The following is a 17,092-nucleotide window of genomic DNA, read 5'->3' as shown; positions in this document are numbered from 1 at the left end:
AAATATACTACTTCTGTTAAATTCATTTGACATTTTATATCAAAACATTTTTTGCTATTTACTTCAAGTTTACGTCCCGCATGACAGATAGGTACGAGATAGATAAGCAATATCAAATTTTAATTTGTCACCATATATGCCAGTTTGGCCTTACGGTTTAACTGCTCGCTGTAATACGCAGTTTTGGCGATTCGAATCCCAAACTTATTTTTACATTTTTAAGGTTTTTAATTTTATTATCAAAGCGTTATATAAAATTGAACTTTATCGCAACAATTATTGATTACTATTCGATATCTTTAAAAATTAAGGAACCACAATATTCCTTGTCCCTTTTTTTAACCGAGACGTCATTAGCATGTTTTTTTATTGTTCACGTTTATTATTGTAAGTTTCGTCATTAAATTCCGCGCGGACTGTCACTGGCGACATCGAATACGTGTAATAAATCTATGCTTGGAAAATTCTACTGCAACCGGACTAAAGATACCTAACAGGAAGAGAAAAATATTTTGATACAAATTGTCAATTAATTTAACAGAAGTTGTATAGATGGCCGAACCTAATCGTTATTAATTTTATTTAAATATTTAATACCCCAAAAATAAAAATTTAAAATTGTTTTTGTTAAGTAAAAAACATATTCTAAGTAAATTACTAGATTTTTCCTTTTCATTAAAAATAAATCAAGCTCTATACATACATATATTGATAATATTGAAAAAGAAAAACCTTGTAAGCCTGGGATTCGAACCATTAAACTTACGTACTGCGGCGAAAATAGTAAAACACTGAAACTAGCACATATTGTGACAGAATAAAATTTGATATTACTTACTAGCTTTTACCCGCGACTTCGTCCGCGCGGAATAAAAAAAATGCTCACAAGATAAAAAGTTCCTATGTCCGTCTCCTAGTTCTAAGCTACCTCCCCATCAATTTTCAGCTAAATCAGTTCGACCGAACTTGAGTTATAAACAGTGTAACTAACACGACTTTCTTTTATATATATATAGATAGGTAGATTAGGTATCTGTCATGTATCGTCAATTTATAAATTTTAAGCGTTATAATAATAAGAAGAAAAATGTTGGGTTGTCCGATAAGTTCGTGCCCATTTTTAAGGGAAATTTTAAAGGCCCTTAAGTTTTGGCATACGTCTTTTAAATTATATTTGTTCGATTTTATAGCTAAACGTCTTATGTATTTCGGCAAAAATTAAGTGAATCAGTTTTTATAAAACTGATAGAAAAGAACGAATCGTGTCCTACCATTTGTCAAAATATGGCTGAAGTTATCCTCTTTTAGTATGTATGTGTTATGTAAACATGTCATATGTTTTCAATAATTGTAGTATATTCGGGTCTATTCTAAAATACCTATTGAAAATCGGAACGAACTTTCTGGACAACCTATTATGTTGATACAAAGCGTCAAATGAATTTAACCGAAGTAGTATATTTCAAAGTGTATCTTAAGTAAATAGAGATAGAGTTCAATTTTGTCAAATGTTACGATATTTTTGCATACTTTCGATGCTTCGTTACTATTGACGCTATGTCTGTAACTATAATTATGGGTACTTTGAATGTACTCATATATATGACGATGTGAACGCTTCGATCTTTTTGAGCAGAGTGGATGCTTCAATTAATTTGATGACTTTGGTTGTACTTATATAATTGATCACTTTAGGTGTTCCTATATATTTGGATATCTTGACTGCCACTATATTTATGAAGCTGACTGTACATACATTTCCTACAATTTAAAATATTTATCATTTAGCAATAAAAAACAGTCTAATTGAATGTTCTGGTAATAACACATAATAGTAAATGAAACAAGTTAAAAAAAAATCATTTTTGTTTATTTTTACTTTTTTTTAAATAACGAGTATAAGCCTGTAACTTCACTTCGTCTCTTTGATCAAAATTAACAATTTTTCCCTGTAAAATTCGATTTACTCCCTTACACCAACTGTGGACAATAACATTAATTGCTATGTTGGCGATATATTCTATTAGCAAAGATCTATGTGCTTTACAAGATATAATGTCGAAATTAATATCAATATTAATAAAATTTATTATCTTTTCTTTTAAATTTTTGTCCTCTGGCAAATCTCGTAAGCATAAAATTATTATTTCATATATTTTTTTCGTTAAATCCACAAATCCGTCTTTTGCATAAATAAGGGACTTTTTTGTATAGTCCCTATAGTATGTGTATGATGCAGGGTCCCTATCGTTATTAAAGAACGTTTTTTTACACGATAGGCAAGATTTAAATATATTTTTTTGACATTTCTTAATTATGTACCCTGCAACATACCGTTTCGACTCTTTATGTAAAATATCCAGATCATCGCCGGGAAGAAGATGTGATAAATTTTCGACAAAAGTATTTTAGTTAGTTTATTAAAAGCAACATTTTTTTTATCTTGATTACCATATTTTACATTACTATGCAATAGATAAGCCAACGAGTTAAAGCATTTACTATCATCTGCCTCACAGTTAGCGTTTATAGAATGAGGATTCACCAAGAGTGATTTGTACACATTTATAAATTGCGCACAGGTGGGGTTCGTATTTCGGACGCCATTACTTCCGATACAACAAAAGAAATTTTCGAGGGGGTCCTGATTAAAGTTTCTCATCAACAAATTACTTATGTTGTTTTCTTTTTTTAAAAACTCCCACAATTCCAAAAAAGTCTCTATGTTTGACACCCAATTGTAAATAGATGGCACCTTTTCAAACTTTACAGTACAAGTGCCATCTTTTTTCACAAATTTATTTTCAAATTTAATTGATTTTAAGATGGGTAGAACTTCCGCCCAAAACTGTTGGTGAGGGGAATTGTTTTTAAGACACCCTAATAATTCTTTTGATGTACCAGAATAAGTATGTCCATTAAAAGAATCAAATAACTTATCAAATAGCAACAAAAATTTTGCCGTATCTTTACACTCCGCTGGCAATATATTGTGTCCCGAAATGAGAAAACTCAATTATTACCTTATTTTTAACTTTAATGATATTTTATTAAGCATAAAACACGCCTTATTAAATATGAAAAAAATGTCTATTATGGTGGGGATATTTATTTATTTTCTCGTCTTGTTGGGTTTATAAATAAAAATAAACATATAGAAATATATTACATATATAAAATGAATATATAAATAAAAATAAACATATAATATGTATCATAATTGTATTTTTCAGTGTAATTGAAAAATGTATATTTGTATAAGATATATAAGTGTACAAAATTTATTGCATGTATAAATACTTTTTTTGGCAATCTGTGGACTATGTTCAACAACTCAAACAGGCTGAAATGATGATGAAGATATGAAAATATTTTAAAATTATGCACTATTTAAAATAATATTTAATAACTGAACATACTTGCAAGAAATCCTAATGCAGAAGACGCCCTTTGGCTAAATACCTGCGCAGCATATTTCACTTTAATTTTTGGTATTTTATTTTCAAAAACGTGATATTCAGTTAACTTATTTACAAATCTCATCTCGTGTTCACCAACATCCTTTTCAAATAACATTTTTATGTGGTCTTACACCTTTCAAAAGATGTGGCGTGTCATATAAAGGAAATATCTTATGCTCATCGACCTCAAAACCATGAGACTTATATTCCACAGCCTGTCTTAAATATTTTTTCATTGTGTCGTCCTTCAGGCTCTTTATTGCACCCACATTTGTTTGTGACTGGTCACAGACAGTTGCTACGACTTTTAATCCCGAATAGTGGATTTTTCTTATTAATAATTTTATCAGATGTTTTTAAGTCATCCTTTTTTGTGCAACTTTTGGTAAAAGTGAAGCAGACGGGTTGTTTAAATTTCCCTTTAATGCTTTTTACCATGAATACTAATGCATGGTCGGCAATCAATTTACTGCTTTTAAAACCAAGGTCTTCAAAGCCAATGATTCTTCCATTGTTAAAGTGAAGTCCCACATCTAAGGCCACTTCATCAAATATGAGAGTACATAATCTTTTTTCTAAAGGCAATCTTCTCACTGCTTTTTTTAAATGAGCAAAGATATGTTCGTTTATTCCGGGCTCCAAAGGAATGTGGCTCAATAGTTTTTGGAGGCTTCTTTTTGAAGGTAACACAAACATTTTATTCAAAAGATTATATGCCTTTGCACTTTGTTTGTACATGGTTAAGGCCAAAATCTTTTCCTCCATTGTATATCTCCTTCCTCTCGGTTTATATTTAGCTTTTAACTGGAGCTTACTAAAATTTTTTATGGGTGCAGGAAACTTTTCAATTTGTTTTAAAAATGCCTGTGAAAGAGATAGATTCCTTGCACATTTAATTTTTTTTGTTTGTGTTGTATATTTCTGGCTAAGCTTCTTTAATCTATACTTTAGATTGCAAATATTTCTTTGCATTTGTCTTGTTGTCTTGTCTTGTGGTACTGCAAGCAAAAAAAAAAATAACATCTAAATAAAAAAAGTTAATTTTGTAAAGGTGACAATAATGTATGGGCATAAATTACTTTTGGAAGTGTATACTGAAATATTCAAAATTGCATTGTTTACTAGGTTTGAGTTTGATACTTATTGCAAAATTGATAGTGCTGTACTTATCTTAAACAAAAAAAAACGATATTCCCTAAATAATTTGTTTCAGAAAAAAGAAAGAACTTTACAAATATTTTCAGTAGTTATATTTGCGTTTCCTCAAGAATAGCTAAAGAATGGGTAAAACATTAGCTCTGAAAGGGTCAGAATAAAACTGTATCTCGGGATTTCAGTCCGACCGATTCTAAGCTATTTTGTTACGATAATTTTAAATTTAATACATTTTCCAGTATGCCATTGCAATTGATGGCTAGAATTCGGCAGTTTGCACCCTCATACAATATTGAACTATTAAGATGCTGCATAATGATTCCTCTATAGGTTACGTCAAGCATTGTTAAAAACGCATAGTGGATAGACATTAAGACACGCCATGAAGATAGCTGGCGCTTAGCTAAATTGAATAGGTGGCAAAGCAGTAGTGTCAATTTTTTTTCCACTAAATCTACCAAACACATACCACATTCTTACGTAAAGGGGGATATATACTCAAGTAGTTTATGGAAAAGAAATACGATATCTTACCCACAGGCTTACTAGTGGTTATGCTACCACTTAACTTTGGATCTTTAATGTTTTGAGAAACTTCCATAGACATGTCTTCTGGAATACTTTTAGGTAGTGGTGGTACTTCTTGTTCCATATTATATAAATCTGAAAATAGTTAATGTGTTTATGATAAGCATTGAAATTATAAAGATTAACATGTGTGATTTTTTTTAATAACTTTAATATTTAGACCGAAATATCTTTAATTCCAAACTTCCTTTGATAACAATATGAATGTATGATATGTTCAGAACATTAAGTTCTATATTTTAACATATATTTCGTCTTAAGAGCAAAAAAAATTGTTGAAATAAAATTTGAATGTGAGTTCGCCGTTGTTCTTTACGACTTCAGTAACTTATACTCACCAGTTCAAGGTATTGTCGACAGATCTAGATTTGTTATCACGTTAGCAAAAACTTACCAATATTTAAAGTTGGAACAGCATTCCTCGTAAGTCTTTTACTGGGTGTATGGTAGCATAACTCAAAATGCCTATTACACAATCTTAAATTGTTGTATATATATTGCGGATTTCGTTTCTGCATATTAGGATCTAGAACACTTATCCATGAGTTAAACCTTTCGGGATTATATTGATGATTTGGAAAACGGTGTAAAACGTCTGAAATAATAAATAAAGTATATTAAGCAGAATTTAATGAAAACGGTCATGGTAATGTAAACAATTACCAATGTCAATGATCTATAAAATATTAAGAAATTATAATATCATACATATGAAATTTATAACTTACCAGTCACTTCACATTTAAAGTAACATTTCCAATACTGATTTGACGACATTTTTAGGTGTTTCTAAATTCGGTAGTCCAAGAAAGCCGAGTTCAAAGTAAGAGATTTAAAACGTGTCCAAAAGAAAAACCGAGGTCAAAACAAAGGAGATATCAAACGAGTCAAAAGGAATAGCCGAGGTCAAATTATATTTTTAAGAAATGAAAACAAAAGAACAGGTAGAGGCGCAACGAAGTTTTAAAAACTTGTAATGATGCCTACTGACTGGACTGCGTGACTGGTAATTTGAAATCGTTTCATAGACAACACTACGGCATTAAAGACTATAAATTAACCATAAATTATTAGCACGAAAGACAAGTTTTGTTTAAATTATAGTGATTAAAAATCCCAGAAATAAGTTTCTTAATTGAAAACATTAATTGTTAAAATTAAAAAAAAAAATGACGCAAAATTCCGGCCAAAAGCGGCATCTAGTGAGCACATGAGTAAACTTACAATATTAATTAGCTCTGCTGTACACAAGACGGCGCTAGTATCTACGTAAAAAAATAGATGTTCGAAAGTTTCATGCCTGCCGGCAGTCGCAAACCAACAACGACGCGAGACGCACGCTCTTTTATATTAAAAATTTGCTGTAATTTTCTACAAATATACGGATTTTATGTACAATTTTGTTTTGCTGAATTCATCGCAAACAATATGTGTAATGTCCTTGACATTGAATCCAATCCTAACGATTTTATAGCGCGTGCAATAGAGCGAATTGGGAAGGTTAAGGGGCACGTCCCCGACAAATGCGCGAATAGGCAGTTACCGTTTTAAAGATATCAAAGAAGTTACTTGATTAAATGCCTCTAAAAAAAAACCTCTTTTGCTTAACAAATTTGTCTACAATTTCACCGCGTCATATTTCTTAAACAATTCTTAATTTCCGAGAAAAAAAATCGTCAACATTGGTATAAAACCTAGATATCGCTCTTTTCTGTTTTAAGTATTTACGCTTATTTGTTAATATATTCGAAAATATTTTTGCTTAAATCGTGACACGAATGTAGGATTAATACTTTCACCGTGAAGTTTTTTTACTAATTCATACAAAAAAGCAATAATCGAAGCCTAAACATCATTGATTTTTGCGTTCCTCGGCGCCCATACATTTTAGTATGAAGAATAGTATCCCCGTCGTTCGGTATAAAACACCGTACGCCGGGTGTGAAAAAATCAGTGCCGTCTCAGTTTTCAAGGTGAACGCACGTCCAGTCTTAGTTCGCGTCGATCTACATTGCTCCGCGATATATCTATTGTTCGCTGTATAAGGGTGGGTCGCGAGCACAAAAATTGAAGATGTTTTTAATTGATTGTATGCTCCCGGAAATTATAGATTCTAGGATTGACAGGAAAATGGAGGTGAGAGAACCGATTTATTTGATGGAGGCGATTAAAAAAAAGAGAAGTTATACGCGAAACAAAAAAACGGAAAAATGAAAATTTAAATGAAACAAGTATCCCTAAGAAAAAAAAGATATATAAAAGAAAAAAAACTTGAGAGGTGTCAAGGGACACCCGGATGGAACGAAGTTCCTTTCGATTAATTAGTGAAGGAACCAATGTTTATTCTATGAATAAAAAACTTAAGTCTTCACAAGAAGTACATTTTATTTCTATGAATTTTCGTTATATATTGTCACGTCGTTGCCATGGTGAAGTAGCGCTCATTCGTCGTTAACATACTTACTATAGCAAAAAGTGTCGTGACAAATTTTCGTAAGAATTTTTTCCGTCAAGCCCCCTTTCACAACGCGCGATAAGGAACTACGTTCCAAAAATGATAACAAATAAAATTTGGTCAAATCACTGTCATAGGTTTAATCTACACAAATCCTTGTTTTTAATAAAATTCGTATTTCTCATATTAAACAAAATATATTTTTCTCCATAAGAAGTAAAATGATGTTACTTTAATACACAGTAAACGTACACTTTGGCCGCGCCCTTTGCCGCCAGCTACTCACTACTAAGGGTATGTTCCGATATACACTGCGAGCACTGCACAGTGCTATCACTGTAGAAAAATTCGTTCCGTTATGGACTGCCAGTACACTGCCGCAGTACCCTAGGGAAATATATGACGTCATAAATCACCGCCATATTCTACTGTGAGCACTGGCGTTTTCGAGGTAAGGTACTCGCAGTACTTTGATCACGTGATCAGTCAAAACCACCCGAGTGCCTGACATCTTATAAACAAAGCTACAGTTTAATCAGAAAATGTTAAAGTTCTGTAATTAGTTTGGATAAATAAACAAAACAATGGAAGAATTGCAAAAATTAACCTTATTGGACTGTGTTGATAATGAAAAACATATTCTTTTTTATGAAAAAGTACTTATTTTTATTACATTATAAATTCAATTTATAATTAATATTAATTAAAATATTTTTAATTTGACAGTACTCCAAAACATTTTTTTTTTTTAATGTACTAGAAAACTTGAATACACTCATTTGAATGTCGCGTCAAAAAATGCGGCTGACAGTATACGAGATTGCGTTCCATTTTAAATCGTAACCAGTATAACTGGCTATAAAGGAACGGCTTCACAGTATACTGAATTGACGTCACACTCTACAGTGGTCGCAGTGCATATCGGAACACACCCTAAGTCACCGCCCTTACCAGACTAGTGTCAGTTCATTGCGATGCGAGAAGCTAACGACTAAATACATTGCGTGTTTTCCTTAACACACATAAACATCCTACGAAGACGAACGCGTGATGGTTATGTAGTTTTACGAAGCACCGAAAGATGATTTGTTCGTGTCGAGGATGCGTATTTCTATAGCGCGATGCGTCTGTATGAGTAGAAAATATCTATGTAGAGGTTGTATAAGAAGTTCCCACGCTCGAGGACCGCAGCCTTAAGACTAGTGATTGCCCCTGTGTATACATCGCAAATTTTTACACTGTTATTTTATAATATGTCCCTTTGTCAAATGTGTATTATATTTGTATTGTATTTGTCGAATATGTCCAAACAATCTAATAGAAACCTGTGAAGTAGATACTTTAAGGTCGCCAAATTTATTTTTACTATATAAGTTCTAGGGGTAGATGTTTAAGGTTTTCCTTTATTTTTTACTTTTCTAGAAACAACTTTTTTGGAACGAAGTTCCTTATCGCGCGTTGTGAAAGGAGGCTAGACGGAAAAAATTCTTACAAAAAGTTGTCACGACACTTTTTGCTATAGTAAGCTATTGTAAGCTGTGCGGCGTCGCATATTTCTCTGTCTGTCTCTCTCTCTCTCTCTCTTATAGAAAGCAAGCCAGATATTTTCATTTCTATTTCGCATTGAACAGTGTGGTGTATTTATTTATTAATTAAATCATTGCGTGATATTTCTAAATGTTTACAAGCGAATTCTAAATAATTCCATTCGGGAAAAACCAAAGTTGACCAAGAATTCTGCAAGCGATAATTAAAATATTTAAGATTATATTGTGAAGGTTCTATGACTAACTGCAATACTCAGAGACGATAAGCGAACTCATTGTATCCTTCGTTTCGATTGAAAGACTGAATTAAGTAACCAGAGACAAGTCTTTCCATTCATGGCGGCCATTACAATATTGGACTTTTTTTTAGTAATTTTGTGAAATAAAGTGGAGTGCTAAACAAAATTGTAGTATTTTCACGTATTAGAAATACTTATTTTTCTTGACTACTCTAGCTGTTAAATTATTTTACATGTAAATGAATAGTTGCGTTTGAATAGGATTATTTAAACTTATACGTCTCTTAGGGTTGGTTTCTGAGACCAAAATTTCTGATTACAACATATTGTCATCCGTATCATTATCGTTGACAAAACAGAGATAACAAACACTATGTTTTAAACGGAGATTTTGGCCTCTGGATGATATATTTCTACAACTCCTACAGTTTTGTGAATGTTTATGACCAACACATCTTTGTGATTATTTCTAATGGCTGTTAAATATAGCAATTTGTTATTTTATTTGTTATTGGTTTCAATCTAAATTAACTCGAATTAATATATTTTTGGCTATTGATTATGTATTATGAATTTGTACATTTTTTGTGAAAAATTTACTTTTATTAAATTTAAAATTATTTTTACTTTCTTTTCAAAAATGTGTTTTTGTAATGTGTTCCAACTATACCTGAATTGTTTAGATTCAAATGGAACAAAACAAAAGTTTGTAATATCCTAAATGCACCAAACAATAACTTGGTCGAACACTATCGGTGTAACAAAAAATATTAGTTTTAAGTGCATTCGATATAAAAGTGATGAAATGCATTTGTCCCTATTACAAATTCTAGTCTCTGGTTGACAATGGCAACCATAGACGAAAAAAAAAAACGCACAAAAGATCTCATCGATATTAAAAAAAAAAAAAAAAATTAGGACGCGGCGTCTATAATTCGAAGTCGAACGCGGAACAATGGGCCGAATATAGAGAGTCTAGCGCCCAAAACAAATAGAGCGGTCGCGGCCATTTTGGTTCGTTAAAAACATTTTAGAAGGCGGAACTAGGTTGGAGTTTTTGTTCAAATTTCGAGTTGCGGGGCCCTCCAATGGCGTGCGCGGGCGGGGCCTCTCAATTCCGCTGACTTCGTGTGGGTGTTTTTCACAAAACATGACCCTAGCAAAATCGGACTGTCCCACAACTTTAACCATTTTTATTTTTACTTTCTTATATAGGACATGTAAAAGTGAAGTCTTTGGCGTCCAGAAAAAGTTTTCTGTATTGTGACAGTATTTAAAAGGTAAATAAACTCGTATTCTTTACTTTATCATATTGCTTATAAAACATAAACTAACCTTTATTAGATTAATAAAGCTAAAAACAAGTTAATTTAACAAAATATTAGTTATTTTTAATTTTAAAACTTTCGTGGGATGTAAACGTCACTTCCTGTGCGTCACGTGACATACTATCGGAACAAAATCGTGACGAACTTGAATTGTAAAGCTTAGTATACCGTGAAATATTTTAAAATTTTAATTTAATTATTAATTAAAAAATTTAATTTTATTTCAATTAAAATACAGAAATTACATAGGATGTTAGAAACTAGTCGCAAACGATATTACCGCGAAAAAACTTCTGCATGAAAGAAAGAATCGTGAAATAGAGAAAGAGAGGTTTATTGCATCTATTGATTAAAGTAATTGTGATAATTATCTCGTAAGTAAAAATTTAAAATAATCACCTCAATAATATAAGTTATATGTCATCTCAAATTGATAATTCTATGTCTTTTAATACTTTTATATGTAATAAAAAAGTTTAATGCAGTTAAAACTTTTTATTAATAATTTTAAGTTAATAAAGCGTTAACTTCTTTGTGATTGTGTTTTTAAACGCGGTGGTGTGGACACTGCTCAAATTATTCCTATTCGTAACGCACTTGTCATAATAGTCACTGTCCCATATTCTGAATAGTACAAAAATGGTTTTTTAAATATCTGTTTTTCATTTTATAGTGTTTATTTAGTAATTATCAGTATTATATTATAGCCAAAAATTCCTCAATTTGCTCAATTTTTAAATTTGTTACACGTATCATTAGTAAAGACAACATTTCAAGTGCCATTTGTCAAAGAAGTGACGAACATGAAACTATTTCCCTGATTGTTTATTAATGTGATAGAAATATGCTACCTTATTGATGTTTATGGAAAGATTTTAAGTATATCTATAAGGTAATATACGTTGATTTTCTTTTAATGCCTGGTCGTTTTATATCTGATTCATTATATTTTGTGACGCACAGGAATACTTTGCATCATATACTGAGAGAAAAACTTGAATATTTCTTATACTTATGGTTTTATATTAATTTAAATAGCATATTAAGCTAGTTAATAATGTATTGTTTCATACCAGGGACAATATGAACAATTTCATGTACAACCAAAATTATTTTTCCTGATCGTCACAGGGTCATTTTTTCTGAAAAACACCCGTGTACACAATGACGACGGTTTTATCTGGTTTTTTTTTTACGAACGTTTCGTTTTCTGATGACGGACGCGTTAGATTCGTAAGCTGTTTTTTTTTCGGCCGCGCCGACGTTCGAATAGTTGTTTGGCTTCTTTTTTCGGACAGCGTAGGCGCCAAGTTTGAATTGTTTTTTATTATTATTTCTAATGCGGAACTGTTTTAGTTTTATGTAATGTGCTAGTTAGGCTTGACTTTCAATCTAGAATGTTTGAGTTTTTCCTTCTTGCAGATAGATTTTTTTTATTCTATTAAAATGTATGTTTGATTAGAGATTCTTAACGATAAAAATAAACTGTTCCGAAATATTTTAATGAATATTGGATAGAAGAATATTTTGTTATTTTTTGACGTATTACAAGATTTTGTGAAGAAAAAACTGAGAAAACTTTTGTCTTAAAAATTACATAAAAATTTAACAACATTATCACTTTTAACTCTAACTCTCCTTCACATAAGTTCTCCATATAAAATACATATGATTTTAAAAGCAAACTACACGTTCATAAGGTCGGAAAAATTTCGACAAAGCACAAAAGGACAAAGGCGTAAAGTCGGCAATATTCAAAATTACATGGCTTTGTGTCTATGTGCCTCGGAACGAATTCGTGCGTCCGAATTTTCGTTATTGCACGGAAAAAGCTTTTCGTTTGGTCGAAAAAATTTGCCACAAAAAAATTTCAGCTTATCAAAGCGCCTACTCTGGTGTCGGTACGCACAAAGACAGAGGCGGACTCGTTGCATTGTGTGGACACTGTTTCGTAGCTTTTTACTCAATGCTTTACCTCACTTTATTAATAGGGGCTTTATCACGGATATTTATAATAATAATAATAATAATAAAAAATGACAGCGGCCGTCACCGAAAAATGTCACTGAATTTTTAATATTTTATTAAGAAAAATATATAAAATTAAACAAGAAATAAATATGTGGAATAATAATAATAATAATAAGGAACCATAATTCAGAGGACAAAATTGAGCCGCGTCGGAGATGCGCACGCCTAAGACCTGCTGCGCTCACCTCGCTGAGCCTAATACCATCAACGTCGGAAGAAGATGAGTCCCCGACCGCTAGTGAGGAGGAGCCAGCGCCGTCCACCCCGCCACGAAGACCTGTGCGGGGCCGTGGTCGGCCACCGTCGGCACGCTTGGGGCCTGCGGGACGCATCCCGCACCCGGCCCCCGCTACCGGTGGTGTAGTGCGCCGCATGAGATGGACTTCAGAACTAAACGAGAGTGTCATGCGCGCGTATTACCAGGCAACAGAGGTGGAAACAAACCTCACAGCGTATCGTGGTAGGATGTTGTCTCTGTTTCAGGTCCTTCAACCAAATACCGCCGTCACGGCTCAGCGCTTATCGGATCAAGTGCGGGTCATACTGCGGTCGCGTCGGCTGGATGACTCCGTTCTTGACCGTCTACGCACTGAAATACGTTCCAGCCTTAGGGACACGGAGTCTGCACCTACGGCGCCGCTAAACGTTGACTGTGTAGACAGTCGGCCACCGACGCCAATAGCACCGTTAAACGTAGGCGCAAGTGATACTATAGCTGAGAACGTAAGTAGCCAGGATAATGAGCATATGGGGAGAACTTTGGAGGAGGCCATTAAGGAATTTAAAGATGTCCCTACATTAAGTAGATCGCGGTTACCGCGTTTGCCTATTCATAGGGGTAGTTTGGCTATTGTAAATCAAATGAACGCACTACTAGCGCCGTATTTTGATGCTAGTAGTAGCTTAGCAGAAACACACTCTATTCTGTATTGCGGGGCTGTCGCAGTGTGTCGTATGGTAGGTGTCAAACTTAATATCAAAAATACCCAAACCGTACCACACACCTATAGCAAACCAGCCTGGCAAGCCAGAATTGAACGTCGCATTAACACCTCGCGAACTTTAATAGCCAAACTATTAAACTTCCGTGCTGGGAATACTCGGCCGAAAGTTATGCGTTTTGTGACCCAGGCATTTTCCGGGACTAATATTAGTCCCAATAATTACATACTTAGAGTCACGGAACGCATAGACTTTTATAAGCAGAAGATCTGCGCTTGGGCGAATCGCATACGCAGGTACAAAAAACGAGCGGACAGATTTATTCTTAATCGTCGCTTCCAAAGTGATCAAAAGGGTGTTTATAGAGGCTGGGAGCAACCTAGTGAAGGTGTGAATGACAGGCAACTCCCAAATCCAGACGATTTAAACAATTTTTGGCGTGGAATATGGTCGGTGTCTGTCAATCATACAGAATCAGACTGGGTTGAAGCTGTCGGACAGGGATGTGAACAGATACCAGTTATGGATCCTATTACAATAGAACCTTGTGACGTGAGTTGTGCAATCCGTTCGGCTCATAACTGGAAAAGTCCTGGGCCGGATGGATTGCCCAATTTCTGGATCAAATGGTTCAACAGTTCACATTTCTGTCTGGCAGCTCAATTCCAGGCTGCCATCGACCTGGGTAGTCTCCCAGCCTTTATGACCACAGGGGTCACCCACCTTTTGTTCAAGTCCGGTTGTACCACGGAAGCTAAGAACTATAGACCCATTACTTGTTTACCAACATTATATAAGTTGCTTACATCCATTTTGAGCTCAAAATTAACAAAGCATCTCAAAGATCTTTTGGCCAAAACTCAAAATGGATGTAGGCCTGGGTCCCGTGGTACGAAGGAACTACTCCTCATAGATATGACCATCAACCAACAGGTCCGTCGAAATAGGAAAAACCTCTGCACTGCCTGGGTCGATTATAAAAAGGCCTATGACTCGGTGCCGCACTCGTGGTTGAGGAGAGTACTAGAGCTATACAAAGTTGATGTAACTCTATGTACTTTCCTCAGTTCATGTATGCGGCAGTGGGTTACTAGACTCTCTTTACCTGGGAGTGCAGCGCCTATTTCGAACGGACTTATAAAGATTGAGCGGGGGATTTTCCAGGGTGACAGCTTGAGTCCGCTGTGGTTCTGCCTGGCCTTGAATCCTTTAAGCACATTGCTAAACGAATCAAGGCTGGGCTTTCAGCTTCGTAGAGGGGGTGAAGTCATATCTCATCTTCTATACATGGATGACCTCAAGCTTTTCGCATCGAAAAAGACCGACCTAGTGGAACTGCTCAAAATAACTGAAAAGTTCAGTAGTTCCATCGGGATGGAGTTTGGTGTCGAAAAGTGTGCGGTCATGTATGTACAGCGGGGGAGAGTTGCAAGCTCTGATGGGCTACAACTCACCGAAAGTATGTCCTTCAGATCCCTCTCCGAAGGTGAGACCTACAAGTACCTTGGTATATCACAGTCGTTGGGTATTGTTGATGGGGATGTAAAACATCTGATAAAAGCACGATTCATTGGCCGCCTGAGAAAAGTCCTAAATAGTCTTCTATCAGGTGGTAACAAGTTTCGCGCTTTTAACAGCTGGGTTATGCCCTCGTTAACTTACTCCTTTGGTATACTAAGGTGGACTCAAACAGAGCTGGATATCTTGGATCGAAGGGTCCGTTGCATGCTGACCACACATCGGATGCATCACCCACGATCGTCGGTTATGAGATTGTATATCCCACGGAAATGTGGTGGCCGAGGCCTCCTCAATGCTAAGGACATGCATAACCGTGAGGTATACAATCTACGGGAGTATTTCCTGAAAATCGATGAGGGGATACATCGAGATGTGGTGTCAGTAGATAAGGGGCTCACCCCGCTCTCTCTTAATAACGAGAACTGGCGTAAACACCCAGTGTTGAGCACCTCCGAGCGTTTAGATATATGGAAGAGCAAGGAGTTACACGGCAGGTTTTATCGGGCTCTGCATGGGCCTGATGTAGACCTGCCTGCCTCTGTGAACTGGCTACGTTTCGGTGACCTCTTTGGGGAGACCGAGGGCTTTGTCTGTGCAATTATGGACGAAGTTATCAAGACGAACAACTACCGGAAGTACATTATGAGGGACGGCACGCTAGATGTCTGTCGTTTGTGCCACTGCCCTGGCGAGTCCCTCAGACATGTCACTTCCGGTTGTTCTCGCCTTGCTAACTCCGAGTACTTGCACAGACACAACCTAGTAGCCAGAATAATCCATCAACAACTTGCTCTTAAGTATGGTCTAATCGCTTCAGAGGTGCCGTACTACAAATACACACCGGAGCCAGTTCTCGATGATGGTCATATCACGCTCTACTGGGATCGATCTGTTATCACAGACAGGACTATTGTAGCCAATAAGCCTGATATCGTGATAATAGATCGATCTGCGAGACATACGATAATTGTTGACGTAAGTATTCCCCATGACTGTAATCTCGTGAAGGCAGAGACAGACAAGATGTCAAAATATTTGGATCTCGCGCACGAGATTACAGCCATGTGGCATATGGAGTCAACAATTATCGTACCGATAGTGCTGTCCGTGAATGGATTAATCGCGAAGAGCCTCGATCACCACCTAGAGAGGCTCTCGCTCGGTAAGTGGGTGAAGGGCCAGGCACAGAAGGCGGTACTCCTGAGCACGGCACGCATTGTGAGGAAGTTTCTGTCTCTGGAGGCCTAACCGCCGGTAGCTTGGGCCCAAGGCTCCGCTGCCGACGTATCCAGATTTTTTATATTTTTTTTAATATTGTTTAAGATTTTATTAAGAAAAATGTATAAAATTAAACAAGAAATAAATATGTGGAATAATAATAATAATAATGTATTATATAAATAATAAGATAATAAATGAATAAGAATAATAATAATAATAAGACATTTAATCCGTTCAAAGACATTACAACACTTATAATACAATTAAAACATTAAAAGAAAATAAAACCTAAAGATCACTTATATAATTAAAACTAAGGACACGAAAAGTAATGTACATAAAAAAAATAAAAAAAATAATAAACAAATTATAACTAAGCGTTGCAATGCAGAACAGATAGGGCCTTTGCTCAGCTGTATGTTTCTTTGCCATGGGGGCAGAAACACTGATATTCTGCAAAAGCCTTGAACTCCGCAGCACGTCAGTTACAGCAGGTGATAAAATAAGTGAAGTATAAATATTCCTTTACAATTTAAAGAGCAGTCTAATGTTTTTAGGATAAATTCCGAGACCAACCTATAATCATGATAGTATGTACATCTGC

General features: G+C 34.9%; 2 protein-coding genes across 2 annotated transcripts; one reads left to right on the top strand and one right to left on the bottom strand.

Annotated features, from left to right (window-relative positions):
• Positions 1 to 1,963: 1,963 nt before the first annotated feature.
• Positions 1,964 to 6,028, bottom strand: LOC123723105. The gene is made up of 5 exons (XM_045685656.1): positions 5,933 to 6,028; positions 5,599 to 5,799; positions 5,151 to 5,279; positions 4,277 to 4,459; positions 1,964 to 1,980 (listed from the first exon to the last, which is right to left on the bottom strand). The coding sequence occupies exons 1-5, from the start codon at positions 5,979 to 5,981 to the stop codon at positions 1,964 to 1,966; spliced, it is 579 nt and encodes a 192-aa protein (XP_045541612.1). The 5' UTR covers positions 5,982 to 6,028.
• Positions 6,029 to 7,334: 1,306 nt separating this feature from the next.
• LOC123723104 lies at positions 7,335 to 16,515 on the top strand. Its single transcript, XM_045685655.1, has 2 exons — positions 7,335 to 7,340; positions 12,937 to 16,515. Exons 1-2 carry the CDS (start codon positions 7,335 to 7,337, stop codon positions 16,513 to 16,515), a joined length of 3,585 nt encoding a protein of 1,194 aa, XP_045541611.1.
• The last annotated feature ends 577 nt before the right edge of the window (positions 16,516 to 17,092 follow it).

This window comes from Papilio machaon, chromosome W, assembly GCF_912999745.1.
Source record: "Papilio machaon chromosome W, ilPapMach1.1, whole genome shotgun sequence".
NCBI lineage: Eukaryota > Metazoa > Arthropoda > Insecta > Lepidoptera > Papilionidae > Papilio > Papilio machaon.
Note: the sequence above shows the minus strand (reverse complement) of the source record. Positions and strands in the feature narration are given on the sequence as shown.